Here is a 27,515-nt window from a genome sequence, read left to right on the forward strand (position 1 = left end):
AAGGGAGGCTGATTTCAGGGGTGATGGTCTATTCACTGCGCCATCTAGTTGCCCTAAGTGCCACTATTTCAACCATTCTTCTCTGATTTCTGAGCTTTTTAATATATCCCTCCTGATATACCATTTTATATTAATCTCCCATTTGCTTCTATAACATTCTACCTTATGTTATTTTCAGTAGATATTGATTTATTATGTTGAAAAGTTTTATTATATGGAAAATTCCATGAAGCAAAAGTTATGTCATGTTTCTTGCAGCCTCAAAGATGACCACTGGGATTTGCACATATTAGATAATTAATAATTTTTTATTGAACATGTTTGTTGAATTAGCAATTTTTATAATTAGAAAACAATTATTTTAGTCGTCTTTGATATATGGGGTATAAACAAGAATTTAATCAACAATAATGTGGCATTAAGATATGTCCAAATATTATTAGGTTATAATGTAAGAAAACACATTCACATATATGTTTCTCTAATTTACTGTGATAACCTTGAAATGGATATTATAAATCTTCCCAGCCAACTTCCTCATGTGGGAATAAAAGTCTGAAGAGGTTATTCAACTTGCTCTTAATTACACAACTACTAATGGGAAAGATAGAATGAAAATCCAAGTCCCTTTATAAAATCCAGTCAAAAATCTTAACACAAAAAAAAAAGAAAACATTCTCAAAGGGACATAGTTTGATGATGTTTTAACACGAGTAATCCACCCTTATGATGTAATCCACATCTTATTTTTTGTACCATTTTTGTTTCAATTTAAAATTATTCAGGCATCATAATATTTATGGAGTTGTAATAGGTACATTAGCATTTCTTGAATAGGAATAATTAGGTTATTATTTTTCATTTTGTTGCTCTTGGCGTTTTTATTTTCAACATATACTTCCCTCAAGAATCTCTACCAACTAATGCCACCCCATCCTATTGCTCCTCTTTTCCCTATTCCAAAGATTTTAATTAATGTAGATTTCCTAATAGATTATTATTCCCTCAATAAGGTCGTCTTCAAGATCTAACATTTTATGATTCAATTATAAAACTACCCCCCAATTATTACATGCATAAATACCTGCACTCAACCACATAGACCCATTCTAATAAATTAATCTTTAAAAGCAGATTTAGGTTCTTTTTTTTATTTTGATACTCTCACATTTACTGGTAAAAATGCTGAGATACTGGCAAAATTTTAATGAATGAGTGAATAAATAAACGAATGAATGAATGAAAGTTCATAGGAGTTTTATGGTACTGCTCAAGATAGAGCTGTTCAGTATTTTTTTCCAGTTGAATCCATGGTTTTAATTATCTCTGCTTATTAATTCATAACTTTTCATGCTACTACACTAGAGAATTAGATTTAATAAAGTTTATTCAAAAAGTTGTTAAACATTTCCCCAAATACATTGCTGAATTCAGCAATTACTCAGACAAGAGTAACTATCATTATTTTGAATAATTTTGGTGCAAAAAGTAGAAAAAAATTAAAGTTTAAACAAAACCCACGAATTCCACAGGCTTCTTCTGAGATATCAGGCAGAAAATAACTTTTGTTGAATAGGACCTTTATTGTCATCATTCTCTGTATTTTGGAATTTAGTTAACTGTTAGTTTTTATAGCAGTTGAAAAAACCTCCAATCACTGAAGTCATAAAATTTTTGTTCTTTGATGGAAATATATTAATTTATTTACATTGTAGGATGACTGGTTATTCTTATGAAAAAAGAATATTGAAAAAACAATCACAAATTGTATATTATGGGTAAAAAGAATTATGATATATTCAGATAATTGTGTAATAAAATAGAAAATACTGCAACACCTATGCGTATTCAGAGATGGATGTACTTTTTAACATTCGGAACATAACATGATTCCTTATCTATTAAATGGGATTAATAATATCTATTTTATAATTCCCATAAAGGGATGTTGGTAAGATAAATTCGATAATGTCTGCAATGCATTTTGAACTTCTTGGAGAATGCCATACAAAAACACAATGGAAGTCAAATAAATGTTATCACTGCCGGCTACTGCTTTGGAATGAAAACATATTTGAGTCCACTACAAAAGTATTAAATAAGAGTGACTTGAGCTGAATACATTCATGAAAAAGAAGAGTACACTGTATAATAGACGGATGGATTGAAAACTCGGTATCCAATCATCATTTTTATCCTATATATATGGAAGTCTGTTAAGGATTAAGTTAATAAAAAAAATCTAGTGAAATATTGGAATGATATTTTTTATTATAGAGACATATGGAACAGAAGGATTAACCATTTAAATGCTAAGGATTTTTCTTTTTAAAAAAGTCTTTTTCAAGAAACAAACTTTCAGCATGCATCCAACCCAGTACAGACATTGAGACATATAGATATATTTGGATATAGCAAATGTGATATTTATCATGCATAACTACCCTTCTTTGTTGAAAGGATTGTGTTGTTATTTATCTGTTTGCTTGTTTGTTTAATTATTTATTTTAATGTGCTGGATGAGGATTAGCAGTCTTATGGGAAAGGGAGAAGTTACTGATCACATTGCAAAAAAAGTCATTGAAACATTTTAAATGCAGAGAAAAGAAGCAAGTACAGATGGAAACATAAACAAGCAAGACTGCTTTGAATACAACACCTTGATTTATTGTATTTAAAAAAAGCTGTACATAATGGAGACCTACGATTTCATAAATTATCCTTCCCCCCATCCCATATCTTTGCCTCTCTCTCTTTCTCTCCTTTTCCCTCTCCCTTTCCCTCTCCCTCTCGTTCTCCCTCTTTCTCTTTCTTTCCCTCTCCCTTTCCTTCTCCATCTCTGTCTCTGTCTCTGTGTCTCTGTCTGTGTCTCTGTTTCTGTCTCTCTGTCTCTCTGTCTCTCTCTCTCTCTCTCTCTCTCTCTCTCTCTCTCTCTCTCTCTCTCTCTCTCTCTCTCTCTCTCTCCACCTGTCTCTCTCTGTGTGTCTCTGTGTGTCTCTCTGTCTCTCTCTGTCTCTTTCTCTGTGTCTCTCTATGTCTGTCCTCTCTGTCTCTGTGTGTCTCTCTGTCTCTCCCCCTCCCGTTTGTAGGATGACTCCCTTGCAGGATGACTTTAGTTCAAGTTCTAACCTGAAACTTATTAGCTATGAGAACCAAGAAAAAGTTAATTAACCTCTCAGTGCCCAAGAAGATCTCTTAAAAGTATAAATTGCATGATAGTTGCCTCTCTTGATTGGTGTAAAATATTTTTCCTTTTCAGATAATACCTTCCCACATGAATACAATCACAACTCATCCCCTTAAGAAAAAACATATATAGTTTATAAATATCCCTCTTTTAGAATACCAATATAGTAACAATAGGAAGCCAGGTGGGATGATGGAGAGAGTGCCAGACCTAAATCAGGAAGGCTCATTTTAGTGAGTTCAAAGCTGGCTTCAGATACTGACTAGCCATGTGACCCTGGACTAATCACTTAACTCTGTTTGACTCAGTTTCTCATCTGGAGAAGGAAATGGAAAACCACTCCAGTAGCTTTGCCAAGAAATGGGGTCATCACAAAGAGTAGGATATGACTGAAAAAGAACTGAACTGAATAATAACAAAAACAATGATGCTTTTCATTTCTATAGCAATAGACTTGATGAATGTATATGCATAACCAATTTGCTTAAAGAATACTGGATCGGAAAGAAAGTTGAATAAGGTTTAAAAGCTATATATTTTAAAGTGATCAAGATAATAGGGTACAACAGTCTTGATCATAGGTAATGAGGATGTCCAAATTGCAAGACAGGCAACTGTATGTGGAATGTAATAGGGGTTTAGTTACTTGTTCATATATAGATGTGATAAGTGATCTAAAATTATCATTTTCTCAATAAAGGGCCATGTTTTTATTCCATAGGAATCAAATTCAATATGTCCAAAACAGAACTTATCTTCCATTTCCCTTTTTTGTTTTCTGTTACTTTTCTGTTACTCTTGAGGTCAAAATCATTCTCCCAGTCAGCCAGTTTTGCAACTTGGATGTCATTTTCAAATACTCAGGTACTAAATTTTGTCATTTTCTAGCTTCATTATGTATCTAGTTTACATTTATTTCTCTCTATTAATGGAATCACCTTTCTAGTTCACACTGATAATCTCTTGTCTGGAGAACTACAAGAACCTTCCAGTTGGCCTCCCTGACTCAAAACACTCCCCACTGCAAACCATCCTCAACACAAATGTTAAGGTGATTTTTCTAAATAGCAGGTTTGACATGTTACCTTCTTGTTCAATAAACTCCAGGGAGCTCCCTGTTCACTTCAAGAAAAAAACATCATTTATCTGATCTGTGTGACATCCCTAACTGGTTGCCTTTCTACATTTTGAGTATTCTTACATTTGAGTTTCCTATAATCACTCCATTATCCAGGTATATTAGACTACTTTCTGTTCCTTATATCATGACACCAAATCTTATTTCTGTGCTTTTGTACTGGCTGTCCCCAGTGACCCTTTATATCTGTCTCTTAGTTTCTCTGACTTCCTTCAACCCTCAAGTTTAATTCTATGTTAAATTCTTTCCTGGAAATTGGAAATTGAATGGGTGCCTGTCAATTGGTTATGGTTCGTTATGGTATATGAATATAATAGAATGTTATTATTCTATAAGAAATGATGAGCAAGCTGATTTCAGAAAAGCCTGGAAAGACTTACATGAACTGATGCTAAGTGAAGTGAACCTTGTACACAGTAATAGCAAAATTATGCGATGATCAACTATGATAGTTGATCATCTCTTCTCAGCAATACAGTGATTCAAGACAATTCCAATAGGCTTGTGAAAGAAAATGCCAGCCCTGTTTATAGTGGCGAGAAGTTGGAAAATGAATGGATGCCCATCAATTGGAGAATGGTTGGGTAAATTGTGATATATAAATGTTATGGAATATTATTGTTCTGTAAGAAATGACCAGCAGGATGAATACTGAGAGGCTTGGAGAGACTTACATGAACTGATGCTGAGTGAAATGAACAGAACCAGTAGATCATTATACACTTCAACAACAATACTGTATGAGGGTATATTCTGATGAAAGTAGTTTTCTTCGACAAAGAGAAGACCTAACTCAGTTTCAATTGATCAACAATGGACAGAAGCAGCTCCACCCAAAGAAAGAACACTGGGAAATGAATGTAAATTGTTTGCATTTTTGTTTTTCCTCCTGGATTATTTATACCTTCTGAATCCAATTCTCCCTGAGCAACAAGAGAATTGTTTGGTTCTGCACATATATATTGTATCTAAGATATACTGTAACCTCTTTAACATGTATAGGACTGCTTGCCATCTGGGGGAGGGGGTTGAGGGAGGGAGAGGAAAAATCGGAACAGAAGTGAGTGCAAGGGATAATGTTGTAAAAAATTACCCTGGCATGGGTTCTGGCAATAAAAAGTTATTAAAAAAAATTTAAACAAAAAAAATTAAGAAAATGCCAATTATATTGAGAGAATTATGGAGATAGACTGTGGATTGAAACACACTATTTTCACTTTTTTATCTTTTTTTTTTCTTGTGGTTTTTCCCTTTGTTCTGATTTTTCTTTCATAACATGACTAATGTGGAAATATGTCTAAAATGACTGCACATGTATAACCTATATCAGACTGCTTGCTGTCTTGGGGTTGGGAGAAGGAAAAAGTTGGTGGGAAAAAAGAATTTGGAATTCAAAATCATAAAAAAATAAATGTCAAAAGCTATTTTTAATGTAATTGGAAAAATAAAATACTTTTGAAATTAAAAAAAAGATCTTTCTTGGAGTTTCCTCCTTCTTATTCCCAACTACTAATGACTTGTTTTGAAATTACTTTCTGTCTTCTCTGCATTTATCTCACATATACCAAGTTAATTAAAATATTAAAATAAGGCAGGAAATGTTTTTTTTTAATTTTCTTGGTATATATTCATGACAACATATTTTAAAATGTTTACTGACTAAATAACTGACAGTAGAAAATATCCAAGTTTATACATATATATATATAATATTTCAAAATTACCAGGTGGCATACAATTTATTGGAATTTTATTATGGAAAATATTATTCATTTAAAACATTTTGATCCACAAAATATAGAAGAAACATGATTAAATTGACACAAAGTCAAAATAACATTAACATTTCAAATATTTTTCTGATGCTACTATTGAATCAAATGCAGTAGTTTTAGATAGTAAGTCACTGACTTTTTAATAGGCTTTGAATCTCTCCAATGTTAAATTATAAATCAGCATCTGTCTTTTCCCTTTACTTTCTTTAAGACACATTTATATAATTTAAATGGATTCCAACTTTCTTCCTTACTTGTCCTTAAAAACTTCCTCATTAACTAAAGATTAAACTATATAAAGTCTATTTTTCTTAAAACTCAAAATGTTAGAAATACTTAGTGTCACTATGGAATAGAGTAAGGCACCAGAAACATCACATCCTGATGCTGATGTATTTAGATTAAAATAGAATTCCTTAATTATGAATCTACAGATTCAAATACCAAAACTGTTAAATTATAAAAAAATAAATTTTTAAATATATTATGTGCAAAAAGGTCTTAAAGAATGAATGGAACTGCATAAAACTAATAAATATCTGAGAAAATTGAGTACTATAACATTAATCCAATCTCTGTCGATAAATGATAGACTTGGCACACAGAGAAAGCAAAAGATATGATTTATATTAGCTTGATAAAAGCTTTTCATTCCATTCTACTTTTATCAATTAATTAACCTGTATTAGTCTTAGTTGTCTCATCTATAAAATGGGACTCTTGTTTGACTGAAGGCAGGGATCTGTATCAGATTAAGATTTTTTTTCAGCCTTAAAATCTAAAATGACAAATTTATATTATTAGACTAATATAAATAATTATGTTTATATTAGATATGAACACGATGTATATAACCTCTGAAATCACAGAATTATTATCAAATACTTATGCTAATAAAGAAAAAATATAAGCACATGCAGTAAGGCTGCTATTTAAAATGTTATTCATTGATGGAAATGAATAAATTGGGAATTTTGCTAGTTCAGGGAACAGCAAGAATAAAGAAATACATGTGATTTTAAAAGAGCAGAAGCAGGAATAACAGCTAGAAGACACAAAGAGACAAATTTAGGCTAGAAGTCAGAAAAAAATTTCTTAACAATTAGAACTATCTGAAAATGGTCTCCCTTAAGAGGTGGTAAGTTCCCTTCAATGGAGCTCTGCAAGCAAGAGCTGGACGCCCATTTATTATTTATGTTACAGTAGGGATTTTATTTACTTATATTTTTTGCAGGTATGATTTGGAATAGATACCACTAGGGTCCTACCCAGCTCTCAAATTCTGTATGATTTTATGAAATAACACATATTTGGGATCATAAGACCAGTACAAATTTTAAATACATGTGATGGTGGGAAAGGCATTCATTTTCTGGGAAATAACTTTCTTATCAGAAAAATAAATAGTTTGGACTATGTAATATATATGGTACCTTGCACTCTTAATTTTATGATACTATGACAGTGTATTGTGGGCCAGTCCTAAGCCAGGGCAGTCAAGCTATTTAGGCTTGAGATTAAAATGTAATAAAGTATTCATGGATCACAAAATAATAATAAAAAATAAATAATTCAATTAACTTTCTTCTATCATTAGTGTTATACATGGGCCTCAGTGAGGAACCTAATCTTCCATCTTCTTCATTCATCCTTATTCACCTCATCTGAACACTCTTCAGCTTCTTCTTCTTCTTCTTCTTATTATTATTATTATTTTATTTTTATTAAACTTTACTACCCAGAACTGAATGCAAAACTTTAGAGAAGATCTGAGAAAAGCAACATACAATACAATGATCATTCTATTTCTGGAAGCTATGCCTCTCTTAATGTAATCCAGGATCATATTATCTCTTTTTGGCTTCCAAATCTCAATGCTGACTCATCTGCTTAAAATTCACCAAAATCAAACAATCTTAAACAAACAAACAAACTTTCTGCCTTGCCATGCCTCCCTATTTTATTCTGTTGATACTGACTTTTTACACCCAAGTATATAAGATGTTACATTTATCCCAATTGAATTTCATCTTCTATTCAGAACAGTCTTTTAGGATGTCAGATCCCCTTGGGATCCTGACTCAAACATCTAGTATACAAAATGCTCTTTTTGGCATTCAAAACCCTTCATAGAGTATCTCCCTGCAACCTTTTCACTCTTTTCACACTTCCAGACTCATACTCTGATTCAATGACACTGGTTTCCTGGCTATTCCTCAAGTCAGACACTCCATCTCTGTTCTAGACATTCTCTCGGCCTGTTCTTTTTGTCAGGAAAACTCTCCATCATTTACTCTGACCACAGACCTCCCTGGCTTCTTTTAAGTCTTAGCTAAAATCCCATCTTTTTCTGGAAGCCTTCTCTAAGCTCTCTTAATTTTATTATTTTCCTCTGTTAATTATTGACTATTTATCCTGCATTTCTTTTTTAAATATTAGCTTTTTTATTTTCAAAATATATACAAAGATACTTTTCAACATTCACCCTTGCAAAACATTGTGTTCCAAATTTTTCTCTTTCCCTTCCTCCCCCCAGACAATAAGTAATCCAATATATGTTAAATATGTGCAATTCTTCTATACATATTTCCACATTTATCATGCTTCATAATAAAAATTATTATTCTGTATTTATTTACATGTTGCCTCCCTTATTAGATTGTAAGCTCCTTGAGGGCAAGGACTATCTTATGCCTTTATGAAGGGGTTATTCCCAAATCTTAGTATAGTGTCTGATACATAGTAGGCACTAAATAAAAAGTTATTGATTAGTTGTAGCTATTCTCATCGTTGTGTCTAATGCAATTTGGTAGACATGTTGTCTAAGCCTTTAGTCAAGCCATCGATTAAAAAAAAGTTAAAACAGCACAGATCCAAGCATAGGTTTCTGGGTTATTCTGCTGTAGATGTCTAGTCACATGTGTACTGAATAACTAACTACTTCTTTAGTCTAATAATCACCTAATTCTGATCCAGTCTTCCCAAATTATTATTTAGTCTATATCATCTCCATTTCTACAAGAAAATCACTCACTGCCTATTCAAAAGTTACAGCAAATTGGACAAGCTGTATGCAAACAATTCCTGTTACATAGTAGTTTTATAATCCTGACCTGACCTTTCCTTAATGAAGTCATGCAGGATTTTCCTAATTACTACTTCCCCTTCTATATATTGGTGGCAATCTCTTTAATATGTTATGCAATTTCCCCAAGAATATAATTTTAGCTCACTGGCTAATAGTTGATATACTCTGTTTTCTTCTCTTTTGGGGGTGGGGAGAAAAATGTGGGATTTGCCTTTTTCCCATGTATCTCTAGAGAAGCAGGGGAAAAAGGACACTGTATTTGCAGATGTACTTGTAGATGTTCTCATTTAGGTGTCAAGAGATGTGATATAAGAAATTGGTAAGGTTTCTCAACAATATGCTTCTGGGAGAGGCTCTATCCTCTAGATAACTCAGCATCCTAGAAAGAAAAATTGGGGCTTTTTGGACAATATTGTATTCCTAGAGAGTTCAAGCTTTAAAGAGATACTAGTATAACTTTTTAGACTAAGAACTGACAGCTATGTAGGAAAACATGTAATTGAGTGGTCAGAGTTCCTGAAATCTCAGCCCATAGGATATGGGTATCAAGGCTTCTTAGTCTAAGAAACTGGTTGAAACCTTCCTCAATTCTATCAATGAATGCTAAATTCACTTCCAATCTAGGGAAATGCAATCAAATAAGAACAAAGTCTCTTCAAGCTGATCAGGCTCCCCTAATCTACAAAATAAATTTTAAAGAAGTATTAATATTTCAGTATTTTGGTCACATATAGGGAATGATTTATTGACAAGATAGCTACTGATCAGTTGATTAGCAAGGAAGATTGAAATATTTTTAAAATGGATAAAGTTTTATTTGCTCAGGATAAATTATACATTGTCCTAACTAAGGATTTAAATAATGCATGCTGTCTCAGAGTCTTTATGGCCTTCCAATTTCATAATTTTATGCTTTATGATAGGAGAATTTCTGAGAAGCTAATTATTTCAAACTCATGTAGATGCACACACTTTGGAGGACATGTCAACCCAGATAGCAAAAGAAGAGATGATATTTATATATTACTATTAAATTTGGAGAAAAAACGTATTTTTAAAAATAAGATACAATACAAATTAGATGTGTTGAGCTATACTATAGCCAGGGCTGAAAATCCCACTTTATTATCATATCAATCTAACTGATAATAAAGATATATAATAATGCTTCTCCCAAAGGAAATCTATTGTAAACTCTCTTTTTAGATGTTTTCTACTGAATAATCATGATTCATAAACCCCCACAGGCAACTGCTCTTTTCAAGAAGTTGCACAATAGACTATGTTGTCCAAAATCATTATCTATAACTGCCATTTTACCTGAGGCTGTCAGTCTGTGCTCACTGAATGTTTAGAGATAGCATCTAATTTGTACCTAAAGGCAGATTTAGGTTTGTAATACTTACTGACATGAACCAGAGTGAAAGTAAGAGTGAAACTAAGTTATATGTTAGAAAAGACATTATTTGATTGTACCATCATTCTTATTTTCTGATTATCATAAAAATAAGGTTGCATTTTATAATTAGGCATACTTGATATTATCATATCAAAGAGCCTTTACTGAATGTATGAGTAGATAGTTAAATATAGTATAGATGTTATTTCAATGTGTCTTTTATATTTTGCTGCTTTTCTCCCAGATTTTCAATAGTAGTATTGATGTGCATGGGTGGAAGGGTTTAATAGTAGAAAAAATGCCTTTTTATTATCTCTAAAAAAGACAGGCATATTTCACACTATAAGACTCCTAAAGGAAGAGTTGCTTGTTGTTGTTTTGAACATAAAGCAGACAAGTGAATAGTGTAATTTGTTTCTAAGTGATTGCTGCCTTAAGTATTACAATGGACCCATAACACATAGAGTAAAACACGCTCACAAGACATTATCGTAATTCTTATAAATTGCAGTAACTGCAATCTAGCAGACTGAGAAATTACTGTCCTTATCACCCTAAATACTGCTACTACATTTATATCACACCATCTCAGAGTTGGAAGGGACCTAAGGGGCTGTCTATAACAAACTGTTCATCAACCAGAATCCTCTCTACATTCCTAAGTGATGACCCAGTCTTTTTTGGACAATCTCCAATGAGGAGAGTTCACTACCCATTTGCAATTTTCACACTTTCTACCATTTTGTAGTTAAAAATTAGGAAGTGCTTCTTGGAGAACTCAAATATCTCATTTTATGTTTACTATAATGTTATGGCATATATTGTCTGTTTTTATAGATGAATGCACTGGCACTCAGAGAGGTGAAGCAACTTGCTTAAGATCACACAGCTAGTCAATAGTGAACCAGATTAGAAACTGACTCTAATCAATATAATAATAGTCCTACTCCTATACTACTTTGTTAATTTAATTGTGAATTTTTCTAGATCCCATTTGGTGGAGTGGTCCTTGACTGAAACTTTTTTATTATGCTTGAGAATTACTATGTGTATTTTTTCTAATAACCTCTCCAGGGCTATTAGGAGTGGGTTAGGAGTGTGTGTGTGTATGTAGGGGAAAAAATTATATATTATTCAGTGCCAGAGCTTACAAAGGATTGATACTATGTTTATTAATTTCAACATGTTACTACAAGTATAAAAAGTCTATTATTCTTGTATATCAATAGTTACAACAAGCCAGTAAATGCACACATTCATTTTTCAACAATTTTATAATAAGTAGCTGAAATGACATGCTTCAGATTTACCTACTTCCATACTTTTCCTCCTATCACTCTACACACAGAGAATACAAAGAGAGACAGATTTTGGCTCTATTGTAATGCCATTCCCAGTACAGGAACAAGAATAGGCTGGATCACAATTGATCAAACCTGCTAATATACAAGTTGACTTAGATACCTTCTGAAATTCCTTCCATCTTTGGAATCTGAACCCTTGATTCTAATTATATCATAGGTAGGAGGGGGACCAAAGGAATGAGTCATAAGCTATCCACAGGCAAGATATGGCACATTTAAGATATGATGTGGAAATAAAACACTCTCTGACAGGTGCAGAAGTTTCTGTGACTAAGCAAAATGTGATCATCATAAAATCAGGGGCTCATCTGCCAGCCCTTCAGTGTCATAGTAGCTTAAACAAAATAATCTTGGAGATGACCTCACAAACCAATAAAGATTAGTTATTATTAAAACAATGTTCAATAAATCCATGTAGAGAGCTGGAAGTCAATCAACAAACACTATTGAGTGTTTAGTAGTTGTTAACTAGTTATTGTCAACATCTAGCTACCCTTAGATTCAGATAGGCTATAATGTTATTGCATATATTGTCAGTTTATCCCAGCAGATTTCTGCCTGGCTGCCTTGATTTCTTTCAGTGTAATCTCTAAAGTGGAACAAAGAACTTGTGGAAAGGCCTTGTAGCCTTGTCTGATGACAGACTGCTGTATCTAGCTGACCCTAGACAGCCAAACTTTTTCATATCGTATCAACTTCTACCTTGCCTTTTAACCTTATGAAAAATCAAATCTCCCTTTCATTCCTGGCTCTGGAAAAGCTTTATCAGAACAACACTACCATTGCTTCTTGAAATAGCATGGCAATGAATTGCCTATTGTTTCAACATCATTTCTATGATTTCCCAGACAAGAATGCATTTCTGTGGCCATTAATCTCCTCTAAGTGTTATTTCTCTCTATTGGAATGTAAATTCATGGAGAGAAAGGATCGTTTCACTTTGATCTGTATCTCCACAGTATTTGCCATATAGCACCTTTCCCCTCATTTTTTCTAGGGGAAGAAAAGTAAATAAAAAAGAGAAAGGTTATGTTCTCCAAAAATTGATCAGATAATAAGAGTAAAACTTGTTCCTCTCTCCAATAAGATGTGTTAGCTCATTAAAAGATCATTAAGCTAAGGGCAAGGGAAAGTGGTTCACAGGTAGTAGGTTTACATTTAAGCAGAGCCACTTCCATCAGAAGAATAAGTATAGAAGTTAAAGGCATTTTAGAAGGGTAAAGTAATATAAATCTTTACTTTATATTAAAGTAACTGGAAAATGGTACCAAAAAAGAACAGTGGTAGATAGACAAGACTATCTAAAAATGTCTAGGAATTGTTTTCTGAAGTCTTGTTTTAAACAGTTGCTTATTACTATAACCTTTCTACATAATACATTAACATGCAGAAACACAAATATTAATTACTACCAATCTAATTTCAGGAAAACACTTTACCTCTCAGGCCTTTTGTTTTCTCATCTGTAAAATGTGCAAGTAGGACTAGATGTCTCTAAGGTGCCTGTCAGTGCTTACATTCTGTGAGCTTGTTAGTGTTTACTATCTCACACTAGAGGCATGAATCTCCTGGGGTACTTTCTGGGGTTTGTCTGTTAAATCAGAATCAAAGTGAACCACAAATCAAGCGTTCACTCTCCTCTGGTCTCTTTGCCATCTCCTTTATCTTATTTGTCTTTACCTTTTCTTTTCATTCTTTCCCCCCATTTCTCATGGAAAGTCCTCACACTATCTCACAACGGAGTCTATCACTTCCTCTAGGATCTATCTCAGAAGTCATATCCTCCTAAGAGATATCCTTAGTAAGTTCCTAATCATGATAATTATTCTTTTAGTTCAGCTTATCATATTGAGTCTGTTCTCCAAAATCATTCCCTTCCCACTGTTTTATATGTGTGTGCATATATATATATATATATATATATATATATATATATATGCACATATACAGCTGATCTCTGTAAGTAGACTGCAAACTTTACAGTAGCAAATGAAGTTTGATGTGTCAAACATCAGTATTTTCTATCTTGTAATGTGTCAGTCATAGCCCTTCCTGAAGTTCAATCTTCAATCTAGCCATTCAAGAGATGTTGCTGAATGAATTAATAATGCACTGAAGTGGGCATAGAAGAACATCTTAATTACTATGCTTAGTAAATTGTTACTGTTTTGCCCAGGTTTTGGGTTTTGTTTTTCAAACAAATGACCCATACTAGAACTTAAATTCTGATTACCCTTTTTCAGACACAACTTGAATAATCATAATTTCAGAAAAATGCTTTTTGTCTTCAAATTACAAAAAGTCAATCTAAAATGCTACACTGAGAATTTTGATCTATTACAAACAGGGAAATATGTAGAGCAGAGTCAAATAAGTAAGTATGATTTAAAAAGTAGTTTGTCTCAAGTCTATGCAATATTGCAATGAAACTATAATAGCTCTTCATGAATATGATTCCAACCAGATATTTTCATCCACTATATCCCATATCTAGAATGTTCTTTTTCCTCATTCCTGCCTCCTAACTACTCTGTCCCATTTCATGTCTTCTACTTTATACAGAAAATCTTTCTAAATCCTTAATTCTAATTCCCTCTTGCTGATTATTTGCAATTAGTTCTGTACATATAGTTCGTTTGTACATAGTTATTTTCATGTTGTCTTTCCTATTAAACTGTGAACTCCTTGAGGGCAACAACTTTATTTTACATCTTTTTGTATCCCCTAAGTTTAACACGCTGCCTGGAACATGGTAGGTATATAATAAATGCTAATTGGCTGGTTTTCTGACTGTCTAATAAATGTTATCCCACAGGAGGAAATTGGAACTTCAAGTCCTTATCAGGACAAAACTTTCAAACAGACTTCCTTTGTATAATTTTCTATGTAATTTATAAACGTTAGATGATTAAGTATAGACTTCATGATCAATGACAACCAGTTCTAGGAACTATTTTATATACTGTTTGTCACTGCCATTATGCATTCTGAATTGTTAAGTATATAAATTGCACCTTACCTTCAGTCTTTCACAGGTCAGTTAACAATGGCATGATATGGGAATGATGAAAGACATTGAAAATGTATATTCACAACACCACAGAATAATCAACCTGGTATAATTGGTATATGCATAAAAATAACATTTCTGTCTAGACTATATCTCAGACCTTTACTTAATTCATTTTAGGGTAAAGGACACTTTATTCCTCTGGCATCATATAACAAAAATATCTTGTGATTTATTTAATATGTCTTTAGTTTATGCCCAGACTTATATAATGAGATTGAAAAAAGCCATAAAATATATTTTTGAAGATCTTCAATATAAAAAGTCAAATTATATAAAAGTCTAAAATTCAAATTCAATAAAATTTGTAATCACATTTCTTATTAATTAATAATTGTCATGACACATAATTACAAATAACTAAGAAGAGTCTGATTAATTCTAATAGATTTTATCATTGAAATGGTACCTGTTTCAGGAAAATTCAGAAACAATTTTTGAAATGATAGAAAATGAGTGTTACTTTAATGTTCTTCCATCTTAGTAATTAAGAGCCTTCATATTGACATCTTAGCTTTTATGTCACACCATGATAAATAAAATTCAGAAAGCCAAGCAGAGAATCAGTGAGATTCCTCGATCATTTGCATAAAACATCTGAGGCAGACTGAGACAATAATAGTAACTGGAATTAAATGGCACTTTAAGATTTGCAAAGTGCTTCATACATATGATCTTATTTAGGCCTTCCCAAAATTCTATAAGGTAAGCACTACAGTTATCTATATTTATAATCAATAAAGAAACAAATTTTGAAAACATAAATGACAGCACTGAAGGTACAATATGAATTTTGATCTTGATCCCATATAAAGAATTGATTGATCCCATATAAAGAATAGTACAATTGGTATTTACTAAACTCCTACTATGTTCCAGGATACATAGAAAGGGAAAAGTAGTTCCTGCCTTTGAGAAGCTTGTTGTCTTTTAGCATATGATCCTTCATATTAATACTGATTCTCAAAATCAATTTAATAATAATTAATGTTAAGCTCATATTTAGGTAGGACAAATGATACACATATTCTAGGAAATGACTCTGTCAAATCATATCTCCTTATCCAAATATCACATTATCTCTAATTTCACCATTAAATTTCAATCCCAGAAATATGCTTCTTTCCTATCCACATCTTCAGTGCCCTTATTTTAAATACCAGCTTGGTCCATGATACAAGCAAGCAGCATATATCCAAGAAGCACAAAGAAAGGCTCATCTGAATGGTCATGTTTAGAATCAAAGCCACTTCTAGAGGCAATAAAAGTTTAGGAAAGCTGAGAATCTTCTGTGTTGAGACATTGTTTTTGTAACAACACAGCCAAATAAGCTTCCTAAAGGATAAAATCACACTTATTAACACTTTATATCTCTCATAAAACTAACACATTTTTATGGGCTAAAGAAACTCGGTTCTTGAAATCATTTCTCATTTAACATTTAACAACATATCTGGATTCTATTCTGACCATGTCTCTCTGAGTATATTGAGGGGATTGTAAATATCTCTATTATATTATGACACCTAAAGTTGATTATTATACTTTAGTGCCCTCTGAAGAGGGCAAAGTACAGTGCAATTATCATCTCTAGTTTAATGGACACAATATTTTTAATGAACGTTCAGTTTTATCTCATAATCATGTTATATTATTGACATATAGAGACTACAACCAATTAAATCCATTATGTATCACATGCACTATTCCTAATGAATTTTTCCATATCATAGTTGAATTATTAAAATCTAAACAGAGGCCTTTGCATATAATCTTGTGAAATTTTACCTTTTTGGATTCAGTTAATTGGTTCAGGCTCTTTGAATCCTTTGGGTTGTATATGTAATTATCCAAAGTATTATTTATATTAGATTTATGTCATTTAAAAGTTATTAATTCTTTCTATATTTTACATGTAATTGATAAAAATCTTAAAACAAGATAGGATCAAGAAGAGATCTCTGTAGAATGTCACTGTAGAAAGGCCTGACGTCAATCAACACTTTAGGAATATATGATCATTCATCTATTGATCAGTTAGTTAACTTTACACAACTTGTTCCCAAAGAAATCACACTGTTCCTGACTTTGGCATAGTACAATTAGTATTTACTAAACTTCCTACTATGTTCCAGGATACATAGAAAGGCAAAAGTACTTCCTGCCTTTGGGGATAAAAACACATCCTTCACTTTACCATTTTTATTTTAAGCATTAAAAAAAATTTTTTTTTAAAAGCTCATTCTGAACATGCACCAATGTAAGACAATTCTTATTATTTGTCCATTTATTATGTGTGCCTCCTTTCATAGTGTATATAGCTTTTAAAATATGAATATGAGATTTCTTGCTTTTCTTCCTCATCGCTATTATTTGGATGCATATAATATTTAGGACTTCACTGTTGAAAGTCTCACATGCTTTTTAGGCTACTTCCTTTTTGAGAATATAGGGTCAATGAATCATACCTATAATTGTGTATAATTTTGTAGATCTGAGTTGCTAATTCTAGGATACAAATATGGATTTTCCTGCATTTTCCTTATTGAATATTAAATATTCTGAAATGACAGGAATATATTTTCTCAGTATTCACATCATTTCCACATCACCAGCTATATTTCCTTTGTTTGTCTGAATTAAGACCCTTGTTTTATGTGTTTTTTAAAATATGAAATTTCAAATATGATTAAGAATATATCATATCTAATTTTAGAGAGAAAATACTTCTAGCAGATGTCTGCATATGCAAATTCACTATTAAAATTATGATTTGCTCCTGTAAAGTTTTGTAGTCTATATAAGGAAAAAAATTGATAAAATTTTCCATTTGGTTTATCTGACACCATATTTATTTTTTTCTTCTTATTTTTTCCAAATGCATCTACCATCCTTCCACCATCAGTTGTGTGGATTGCCACACATCTATCTCTAATTTTTAACATGAAACTTTCTTTTAATTTCCATTCTATGCACCATAATATATCCACAAAAGGGAAAATATAAATAAAGCTTCTTAGAATAAGCAGAAGAATCTAGCAAGTACTTGATTAAATTTGTCAGGTTTTTCTTCCATTTTTCCCATGGAATGGAGAAAAGAGAGAAAAAGTAAATGATATAATTAATGAAACTAAAAAGTAGAACTTAATGAGAAATAGGGTCATACTGATCCAGAGGTTATTTAATAAAGTTTGGAATGATTTATGTTGTAGAGGTTATTGCCATTCAGAAACCAGTTAGATGAGATTATTTCTCCCAATTCTGAATCTTATAGGATTTTAGTATAAGTGCAGCATAAAGTAATAAGAATTTAATTCTATATGTGGTATAAATATATCCAATTTGATCAGTTCAAAATCATATTCTAAACCTCAAATATCTTGAGGATATCTGAAGGGATTAGCATGAAGTTCAAATAAGTTAAGAAGTGCTCAAGAAGAAAACTTGACTAGTTATGCTTGACTCATATAATTAAAAATAAGTCAAAGACAAGATACTTAAAGATTGAAGTAGGTGATCACTTAGATACTAAAAGACCCGGTTTTATGCTTGGATTTCTCACATAGATCTCATCTTTACATGTGTTTTTGCTTTAATTATAAGAGATATTCTATAAGGCAAAAGGCAAAAGGATACCCAATAATTTGACTATTTAAGAAATATGCACAGTTTAAAAAGATGAGTACCTATTTTGTATAAAAAGACACTCAGTCTGGTCCAAAGTAGTAAAGAGATAGATTTTAATTTAAAAAGAAACATACTTGAGTCAGATTCAAGTAGGAATGTAATTAATATATGTGCTCTGAAAACTAACCCAAGAACACTATAAAGACTCAATCCAAGAGCATAAGTGAAAGAAAAATAATATCTTCTTAGAAGCACAATTTATTTAAGTTTTCCATTAAATAACATATTTTTACTTGGCATTTATATATTTTAACTTGAGTCTTTGCTGCTAGTTTAGGACACTGAAAAATAAGATCCAAATCCTTAGACCATTTCTGAATGATTACTGATTCAATAAAGATATATGTGAGAAAAAATACCTTAAATAATTACCTATGACTCATTAAGTTATGAAATGTGCCAATTTCATAAACAAATTGTTTTTGGCATAAAATTAATTTTGCACAAAAATAAATTTCCTATTTCCCCAAATTCAGAATAAGTCAAGCAATGAGTGAAGTCAAGTTTCACAAATTACTACTTAAGCTATTAAAGTAAACAAACTTTGCAAGAACATTAGATGGTAATATTTTATCTTTTAACATTTGTATGCCAAGTTCAAAGCTAATGATTCATTTATAAATTAAGAACAGAGTTGAGAGTGGTGGTGCATGTTTATAATCCCAGCTGCCCAGTCTGGCAGGTTTATTGAGCTCAGAAGTTGCGAGTTATAAGGGATTAAATCATTCAGGTGCCTGCACTGAGTTTGGTATTAGTAAAGTAAACCCCTGGAACTAACAGGCCACCAGGTGTGCCTAAAGATGAGTAAATTTAGCCATTACACAAGAGGTCAATTGCTGATCAATAGTGGTATGAAGCCTGTGAATAGCCACTGAAATTTCAGCTTAAGAATAGACCTGGCCTTAAAAATTGTGAAATGAGCACCATTTTAAAATGAACAAAATGATAAACATTTGCCTCAAATGACAATTTCAATTTAGAATGTGAAACGGACAATAAACAATAAACTAAAGACAGAAAATTCATCTGCTAACAAAAAAAAAAAGGAGACTGAAAGTTGTGGTGAATAGAGTGAGAAAAGTGAATATAGAAATGTCAGTTTTTTCAAGAATACAATGTGTTTCTTATGTAGATGGGAGATATTATTTGCCCCATACTAAATTCTCCCCCTCTGCTACTTCATCAATGCTTTTTCATCTCTCCTTAACATTTCTCCTTCCCCATCATCCAGACTTTCTTTTATTTTAGATGCAATTCAATGTATCTGAAATCTCAAGAATATGGACATATTCTCCCATGATGCAAAACACAATTCATCCACCACTATTCCTTTCATGCTGTTGTTCATGTTCTCCACAGAGCATCCATCTAATTTTCTGAACCCAACCAGTCTCTCTAGACTCGCTTGACATTACTTTTCTTCTCTTCATATACTCTGAAATCAAGCTAAGCTGATTATAGATACACTCTACTCTTCCACCTTATAAACTGATTCTCTTCTTTCAAGACAAAAATTAGGCATCAGTTGATGAAAATTTGTGAAACTTCTTCTGATTCTCCTACGTTCAGGTGTTTTTTTCCCCAAAGATAACATATTTAAATAATTTGAACATATTTATATTTAGTCACTTTATATTTATGGCATACAGATTTATACATGCATTTATCATCTTTCCATTAGATTATCAGCTCTTGGCAAATAGGAATTGTTTCATATTTTGTGCCTCTATCTCCAAAACACAGCACAAGTGTCTGGCATATAACAGACTGAATAAATACTTGCTGAGAGAATGATTGATTGAACTGCAGCCATAGAGCATCCTGGAAGAATCTTGATGTTAAAAAGAACCATTATTTTAGAAGGAGTCTTGGGGTCACTAAAAGCACTGAGCAATTTCCCAAAAACAATCTAGACCACTCTTGATCTTCTCTTTAATTCTCACTCTATTTAATTCTACAAAGTCTGTCCAAAATATATATATACTGATAGATTAGTTTTTTGGGCTGTCCATTCAACTTCATATTATAGCTTGGAGGAGAGCCATTTTTATTTTCTTTTTTTTTCTTGTCTGGATATATAGGCTGAAAGCTTTGAGAGTTTTTGAATTTCAATTATGACATTCTACAGGGTTTACTTGATGTATAGCTATATGTAACATAAAATATGTATATAATTTATACTTGCTAAATCAAGTATGCTTTATACAGAACATTCTATTAATAAGAAAGACACATTACCTTTTATAGAGTCTCTTTGAATTAGATAACCTCAGTCATAGTGGTGAACACTTTCTGTAAACATGAAACTCCTTATTTATTCCCCCCTCTTGATATCAACAACTAGATCATTAAAATTATTTTTATAGCTTTAAGGGATATTATATTTTAACATGTACAAAGGAAACATGTCATGAAAGAAAAGCCTTTAAGAAGATGTTTTGTTCTTCTAAATTAAATTATTTTTTATAGACTAGAAAAATAAACAGGGATTCCTATTCTCTTCTCTTTTTGGTCATCATGATTATCAAATCGTCATCTGTATAATATAATTTTTTAGAAACTTGGATGTCTTGGATTATATTCAAAACTTTTTTTACATTTTGATACCAGATGTTTAATAGTGATATTTTAATTTGTTACAAGTATTTCTATGAGATGTTCTGAAAACAAATCTCGAATACCTTTGAAGTTTGTTGCATCCAACAGATATGAATATCTTTTAACTATGACAACTATTTTTTAAAAGATTTTGAATGTCATTTAAATTTCTTAGGTAGCCCCTGAGGGATTTAAAATGTGTCCAAATGTGGTAGATACAGTTTTCAAGGGAAGAAAATGTTATGAAGAAAAAAAATTGTATGTATTTTCAGATTTTTGTTCCTTTGTTTTATTTCTTTAAATTATATCTATAAATACCACAAAGATCATGTGACATAATAGTGTTTCTTGCCAAAGTTTCCACAATTTTTTCTGTTTAATGAGGCAATATTACTCAGAATCTGCCTCCATTCTTCTTCATAAGATTTTGCAAGTGGCTTTTGCCCAAAAGCCATCATTGATTTTAACTGCATTATCTCTTCAGTTTTTGTGCTCATTATCAAAATTCTTTTAAAATATATCCCATCAACATTAACTTTTGCAGTTTTTATAAGAAAACTGAAAAACCTTATGAATTAATAAGATATATTGTTTATAATATAACAAATACAATTATTTTTGAAGGATTTGGATGCTGTATTATGTGTGGAAAAAACATCTTCAGTATTGACTAACTCAGTAGTATATTGGACATTTCAAACTGGAGATACCAGGTATATCTCAAATTCACATCCAAAATGGAGTTCACTTTCTTCTTATGACCTATCATTGTAACAAATTTCGCTTTTCTGGCAAGAAACCACCATTCTTCTAGAAATCGCATATAACTAATTTTTATATTACTTCATCTTCTTACTCTCCCTCATTCCATACATCCACTTATTGGTTAACCCTTGTCTTTTCTATCTCCACAACATCTCTAGCATTGGATCCACTCTCTTCTCACAAAACTACAATCTTAATTCAGGATCTTATTGCAGCATGATTTTATATTATTCACAATACCCACACTGTGTTATATAGTCAAACACATACATACATATGTGTGTATTATTTTCCCCAATAAAAATGAATATATTCATTTAATCTCTAACCTTTAGAGATTATTCCTTGTTTTTTGTTTGTTAGTTTTCTTTTGTCTTTTCAGAATCTAACAACATTCTTGGAATATGGCAAACACTTAAAAAAAAGGCTTTCAGGTTACCTATTGATTAATTATTAACCCTATCATTGTAGGACATGCTATTTTTATTTACAGATGTCATCTCTTTTTTTGAGGGTTAATTCCAATGAAAAGAGTATCAGAATCAATCTGTAAACCATACTCAAAACTATTATTTACTCATGTATCCTCTTATGCAATCCATGATATCCTTGAATAGAAGGATCAAGTTAAGAATAATTTCTGAGTGCTAACCATTTGCCTAATACTGTATAAGAAGAGTTATCAGGGTATCTAATAGAAATAAAAGATGCAGAAGTTACTCCTCAAGAAGAACTGACATTTTGTTCAGAAAAGATTGCCATAAATGATACAATTAGTAGAAAATAAGAACTATAAAATCAAGTGCTTAAATGTGGTACAGATGAAAAGTACTAGAGGCAATCAGAGAAAGAAGAAGAAGCCCTTGGTAATTATATATTCTTCAATGGGTACTTACAATAAATAATAAGAATAAATCCCTCTGATCACAAAATTGGCATATATATGTAATAACCCAGAATTAACTTACCAAGTGGTTGACCTGCAATGATCCTGGCATTTTCTCCTGCCACTGCAGCCCTGGCATGTCGTTCACTCATATATTGTACAAATGCATAACCTTTATGCACCGAGCATCCAACTATTTTCCCATACTTTGCGAAGATGGCTTCTATGTCACCTTTTTTGACAATTGCTGTGTTCAGATTGCCAATGAAAACACGGGAATTGATGGATTTGGGATCATTCTTATTAGTGACGTTGCTGGTCTGTGTTTTGCCAGTCATGGTTGTCTCACGTTGTTTTAACCCTTAAGTAAAGAAAAGAATACATGATTCATATTGATTTCATGGCATATTTACTAATTGTTCAAAATAGAGAGACAGCATGGTATTTTGGTTAGAGAGCTATCCTTAAGGTCAGAAATGGTTCTTTTAGTTCCCATTTCTGACATCTATTATTCATGTGATTCTGGGTAAGTCACTTTTCAGTGTTCTAAGCAACTTTAAATCCCAATTAAGTGTATATAAATATATGTATGTGTATATATGTATATATACATAAATATATATAGATAGATAATTAAAATTATATAAAATCTATATATTAATTTTATATGTATTTCTAGAACACAACTTTGTGTATTCTATGGAAATAGTTTTTAAAAGATTTCTAAATGAATTCTCCAGAATTTAGACATAGATACTGACTTCAAATAGACATAGATTTAGATTCAAATATTTTAAAACTTTTAAAGATTGAATTCATTCAACAGATTAAGTCTGAGAATGAATTGTTTTCTTCTATAGATAAAATAATAACCCAATTAAGTTAAAATAAAAACCAGACCTTAAGAGTAACTTTTTTTTTCATTTATAAGTCTTAGTAGAAATTGCATTATTCATAAAGCTAATAATAATTATTTTATATGAAGGACAGATTTTAAGTAACATTTATTAATTGATCTAATGATCCAAATGATCCAAAACTTTACTAGACACAAACTTTGATAGCAAAAAGTTTATAATTTATTTTGAAAGTAATGAGAAGTTTTAAAGAGATCAAATAAGATAGTTAACTCTATTTTAAAGAAAAATGCAAATATAAAACCATTGAATTATTAACAAATGAATTTCTTCAAAAATATTAAGATGTATGTAAAATTATTTTAACAGAATCAACTACATATGCAAACTTAAAAATATATCTAGTAGTTATTTATGAATAGGAATTTGACATACATATTGCAGCTAGTTGGTACTGTGATTAAATTGCTGGGCCTAGTCAGGAAGATGCATCTTCCTGAGTTAAAATCTAGCTTCAGACACTTACTAGCTGTGTGATCCTGAGGAAGTCACTTAACCAAATTGCCTCAGTTTCCTCCTCTCCAAAATGAGATGGAGAAGGAAATGGAAAACCACTCAAATATCTTTGCCAAAAAATTATATATGGGATCAGGAAGAGTCAAACAGGAGTGAAATGGCTTAACAACAATAATAACAAAGCATTCTATCAATTGATAACTATAAATGTAATTTTGGATTTTTATATTTTGGGGATCCATAGTTTATCAATATATGTACTCCCTACTCCAATACAGATTACAAATCTAATGTTGTATAATATCCTTTATTTATTTATTTTTATAAATCCTCCATAAAAATATTTTAATGTTCTGACCTTTGTATTATTTTTTTAGTAGCTGAAATGTGTCAATGCCATCATTTTTACAAATCTGAAGTAAAGTAATTTTCTATGTGACATTATATGAGTAAAAATCAGGGGAAACTATAATTTTGAAAAAAAAATTTCAAGTCATCTAAAAGGTAATGAAAAATCACAGAATAGATGGGAATAGCCTACAATATGTTTTATTAGAATGGCTTGTAGGAAAGTATTAATGAAGAAGACATTTTCAATGGCAAGCCAAGTTAAAAGAGTAAGTGAATCACTGCTGCAGGAAGAAGCAGGGACAAGAAATGAAGAATGTGGTAACTTGATTGGATCATGAAGATATCAAGTATGTAGTGTCACTTAGTTAAACAGATGTACTGATGAATGGAGATGAACTATAAGAATCCATTTTACATTTTCCATACATCATTTTCACTGTTTGATTTTATTAGGTCATGTTAGTATTTGGTCACCTACCTCTATAATGTTTTGAAAATAAACTCCTATTGAAATTTAACATTATTTTTATTTCCATCTCTTTTTTCTAGGCAAAGAGAGTGCCATTTGAATTTACTTTTGGACTTATGCAAGACTATGACTTTTGCTCATCAATTAAACTTTTCCAAAGCTGGCAATTTAAAGTCATTAAGAATTTCTTTAAAAGAGTTTAGTTTAGAGTATTTGAAACTTCTCATTCTTTTCATATTTTTTCTTTATATTTATTTTTGTCTTTATTCTAACCAATTGGTGATGTGACAGAGCAAATAGCTGATTTTGAAAACACTAATGTCAGTACAATTACAAGAATTTTAAACTTGGAGTCACAGGAAACCTAAGTTCAAATGCAAGGTCTACTCTTATTATCTGTGTGATTTAGGGCAAGTAATAACTTTGTTTATCTGTTTCCTCATTAGAAAAAGTAGATAAGATAACTTCTTAGGTCCAAATCCAACATTAAAAAGGACTAAATCTATGATCTCATAGCCAATAATTTCCTGTTTGTTAATATTTGTTTTGTGATGTGTGTGGATGTGGGTATTTGTGTGTGTGTGCAATATATGGTGACTTTCAAATTCTATACAATTTACTTTTTAAAAGAAAAATTTAAATTTATTTAAAACACAAGAAAAAAACCAGAAAAAACCCAAAATATATTCATGTGAACAACGAACATGAGAGATTTAAAATATGAAGAAATACATTTTTATTTCAAGAAAACCTATATAATAAATAGTACACATTGAATTCAGAGCTGTTCATTTTTTTATTTTTTGTAGGTTTTCTTTTGTTCTCTGTTGTACACATTTTACTTTATTCTTTTTTTCCCTTTCCTCTCCCCTCCCACCTTCCCCAAGAAGGTTACAAGTAAGCACAGATATATTTATCTATACATACATATACATGTATACACATGTATGTATAAAATACATATGTATACATATAAACATGCATATATATAATTATACATGCATACTTCATATAATCTATGCAAGGCTTTACTATACTTATTTGTCCTCTGTTTCTCTGAATATAGATAACATTATCTTTCATATATTCAAATATTTCATATATTCAAATATTTCCATAATTTTCTAAATTTACCAACTCATCAATTTCTATACTACAGAAATATTCCAATATTATACTAGATAGTTTAAGTAGTCTAAATCAATATTGATTAATATAGCTATCCCTATTTTCCTCTTTTGATTAAATCCATTTTAGCTCTATCTTTGAGATAAATTATTACCCTGCTTTTGTTTGTAAAAAATTCTACTCTTGATCATTATTATTATGTTTGCAATGTATCTCTTATTTCCTATCCCTGCTGACCCCTGTGCTTCACTTCTACCCCCTACCTTGCCTTGGTATAACTTAACCTACTCCTTTTTGCTCCTTCCCTTATCCTCTCTTCCAACTCTTCCTCCCCTTTATCACATTCTTGTTAATCTACACACCCTTCTACACCACTCCTCTTATTCTGTTTTCCCCCTCTTATTTCTTTATAAATTTAGAAGACTTCTAGGTATAGATAGCTAGATATAGATATTATTCTCTCTTTTTTTATCTTTTCTCCTGATCAATTGTTTTCCTTGTGAGATGTCTTATACTCTTTTCTATTTATCTATTCTCTATATTTTATTTTATTATTTATTGGTCTTATAACTTTACTGATTTCCTCTTGCCCAAGGTTAGCTTTCAAGGAGTTATTGTCTACTGAAAAAGTTTTCTGGTTTGGTTTCCTTGGAGGTCTCTTGAAGCAGTTTTCATTTCAGTTCAATAATCACCAGGAGTACAGAGCCTTTCAGACCAGCCTTGGTCTCAGTGGGGGAAGTGTAGGCCAGCCATCAGGAGCCTGACTGAAGGTGAAATGAATCTCTGACTCTTTGGCTCTGAGAAAGCTTCTAGTGCGCTTGTCTTCTGTGGCTCTCAGTCCCTGCTTATATGCTCCACACTGAGTATAAACCAATCATTGTATCACTAAGAAACCATTATTTGTTGTAGGATTAAATCAATCACACTGAACAAAGCTAAACTAGATAACCATTGTCTTATCAGTTCCACCTTGTAAGCATCCTTGTTTCAAGTCCAGAATTCTGGCCCTTAACAGTCTACCTTAAGATTCTGGATTTCTTTTTTTTAGTTGGTTGACATTCTTTTCATAATCTTGTTTTTCTTGTATAGTCATTATTATTTTGGGTTTTTCTTCCCTCCATTTCTCACATTTGATTTTTAAAGTCTTTTAAAAGTTTTTCTTTGAATGCTATGTTGAGCAGGTGACCACTTAACATTACTCTTTGGGGGTAGGAGAGTCTTTTTTTTTTTTTTTTTT

General features: G+C 31.5%; 1 protein-coding gene across 10 annotated transcripts in view; it reads right to left on the minus strand.

Moving 5' to 3' along the window:
- RALYL (RALY RNA binding protein like) overlaps nucleotides 1–27,515 on the minus strand; it is an 803,768-nt gene that overhangs the window by 420,068 nt on the left and 356,185 nt on the right. For all 10 annotated transcript variants that reach the window (XM_031946220.1, XM_031946214.1, XM_031946217.1 and 7 more), the window contains one exon: nucleotides 23,040–23,318. In XM_031946220.1, coding sequence (XP_031802080.1) covers nucleotides 23,040–23,318 — 279 coding nt within the window. The remainder of the gene's footprint in view (nucleotides 1–23,039; nucleotides 23,319–27,515) is intronic.

The sequence above is a fragment of the Sarcophilus harrisii genome, chromosome 1, assembly GCF_902635505.1.
Source record: "Sarcophilus harrisii chromosome 1, mSarHar1.11, whole genome shotgun sequence".
Lineage (NCBI taxonomy): Eukaryota > Metazoa > Chordata > Mammalia > Dasyuromorphia > Dasyuridae > Sarcophilus > Sarcophilus harrisii.